General features: G+C 37.6%; 1 protein-coding gene across 1 annotated transcript; it reads right to left on the bottom strand.

Moving 5' to 3' along the window:
* Positions 1-884: 884 nt before the first annotated feature.
* Positions 885-1,602, bottom strand: LOC120628856 (pyrroline-5-carboxylate reductase-like). Its single transcript, XM_039897504.1, has one exon. It carries the CDS (start codon positions 1,566-1,568, stop codon positions 1,035-1,037), a length of 534 nt encoding a protein of 177 aa, XP_039753438.1. The 5' UTR covers positions 1,569-1,602; the 3' UTR covers positions 885-1,034.
* Between the last annotated feature and the right edge of the window lie 275 nt (positions 1,603-1,877).

The following is a 1,877-nucleotide window of genomic DNA, read 5'->3' on the forward strand; positions in this document are numbered from 1 at the left end:
CCAGAGCCTCGTTCGTCAGTCAGCAGGTGGTACCACGAGCAGGTGAGGTTGGCATTTGGAGTGTCTAGATGAAAGTGCACTCCCTTACCTCCCCCACAATGATACACATAAATACTTATAATATACAGATAAACACCCAGACACTGAAAAATATTCATGTTGATCACACAAACATGTTCCAGTTCCAGTTGTGGGAATCGAATCCATGGACTCAGAAAGCAGGGTCGCTGCCCACTGCGCCAATTTAGGTATTTTAACTAAATAAACAAAAACACGTTTTAAGGGTTGCAAATCTTAAAAATCCCTTATAGTAAGACTTCGTCAATCGTTCACAGCCAATTATTTCACTAACTAAATTCACCTGAAATTTTGTATAGTTGTAAATAAAAGTGGGCCAACATTATTTGAATAAAAAAAAATACAAAAAACACTGTTACTTGCCCAAACAAGTTTGTTTTGAAGTTATTAGGATTAATAGAACTTGACGTGAACCCTACAGGAAAAATATAATCATGTCTCTAATATAACAGCTAGCATAGCCAGTGGCGTGCATAGAAGGTATGCACAGGGTATGCGGACGATACAAAATGAAGAAAATATCCAGTACGAGTTAGAAATACCTGAGGGTAGGCTTTTTATAACTCTTACAATGCCTATCCTTGAGTTTTTTACAACTCGTACCGGAGACTTTCCTCACTTTATATTATCTGCATACCCTGTGCATATCTTCTATGCACGCCAATGAGCATAGTTTAGTTATCAGCAAAAAAATCTACAAACAAAGTTAGTCATGCTGCTCATTGAGAAAAGGTTATAATAAATTTTTATTCCTTACGTTATTTGCAGTTTTTCTTTAATGCTTCACGAATAAGATATCGAGTATTGAAGACGTATAATTGCAGTCATGTGATTGAAATAAAAAACCTTAAAAAAAATAAGAATTTTAAAATTCGGTAACGTTTCAATTAAGATCTAGACATAGACAAAGGGTTAATAATCACTTGCAAAAATAAAATTACCCAATGTCGTAATATTTACTTCTTTCCCATTTCTCTAGTTTTCTCTACAGCCGCTTCGATGGCGTTGATCATTGTGGCTCTCAATTTTCCATTCTCTAGAGCAGTGACACCACAAATGGTGCACCCACCGGGTGAACAAACTTCATCCTTCAACAAGCCGGGATGCTTTCCACTCTGCAGTACCATTTGACCGCTACCGGCCACCATCTGAGCAGCATGCCTTAACGCCATTGCACGAGGTACACCTTCCTTGACTGCGCCGTCCGCAAGAGCTTCTATTACTATGTATATAAAAGCAGGACCACACCCTGTGAGGACACCCAGAGAGTCCATAAGTTTTTCAGGAATCTTTTCTACAACTCCACACCCTTGCAATAAATTTTCTAGTAGCCTGCACTGTTCCTGTGTTATGCTATTGTCTATTGCATATATACAGGATCCAGCACCTACTGTCATTGGTATGTTGGGCAGTATACGGATCACATTTGATATTATGGGCAATTGTTTCAGAACCTTATGCACTTGTTCAATAGGAGTTCCTGCCAACATGGAAATAAATAATACATTTTTGGAAGAAGGTGTTACAGTACATCTTTTATTATTTTACGTAAATTAATGAGTAATTTACGTAAACCAATATTTGCACTATAAGATACTGTGTGAATTACAGGTTCTTCATTATAATAATAACGAGGATTAGGATTAACGAGTATTACAAAGGAAGAATAAATAGACAACCTGCATGCCTGAGATTTCTCTACTATGCTCTCAAGGACGAGTGAAGTCTAGCAACCCGTACTTCGACAGCTTGGTGCCTTAACCCTTCTAATTCGTATAGTCTTCTATTACAATTAGATA

The sequence above is a fragment of the Pararge aegeria genome, chromosome 13, assembly GCF_905163445.1.
Source record: "Pararge aegeria chromosome 13, ilParAegt1.1, whole genome shotgun sequence".
In the NCBI taxonomy this organism is placed as follows: Eukaryota; Metazoa; Arthropoda; class Insecta; order Lepidoptera; family Nymphalidae; genus Pararge; species Pararge aegeria.

Bases quoted from the DNA above. Each gene is read 5' to 3' on its own strand.
- LOC120628856 (XM_039897504.1), bottom strand. From the start codon at position 1,568: ATGTTGGCAGGAACTCCTATTGAACAAGTGCATAAGGTTCTGAAACAA.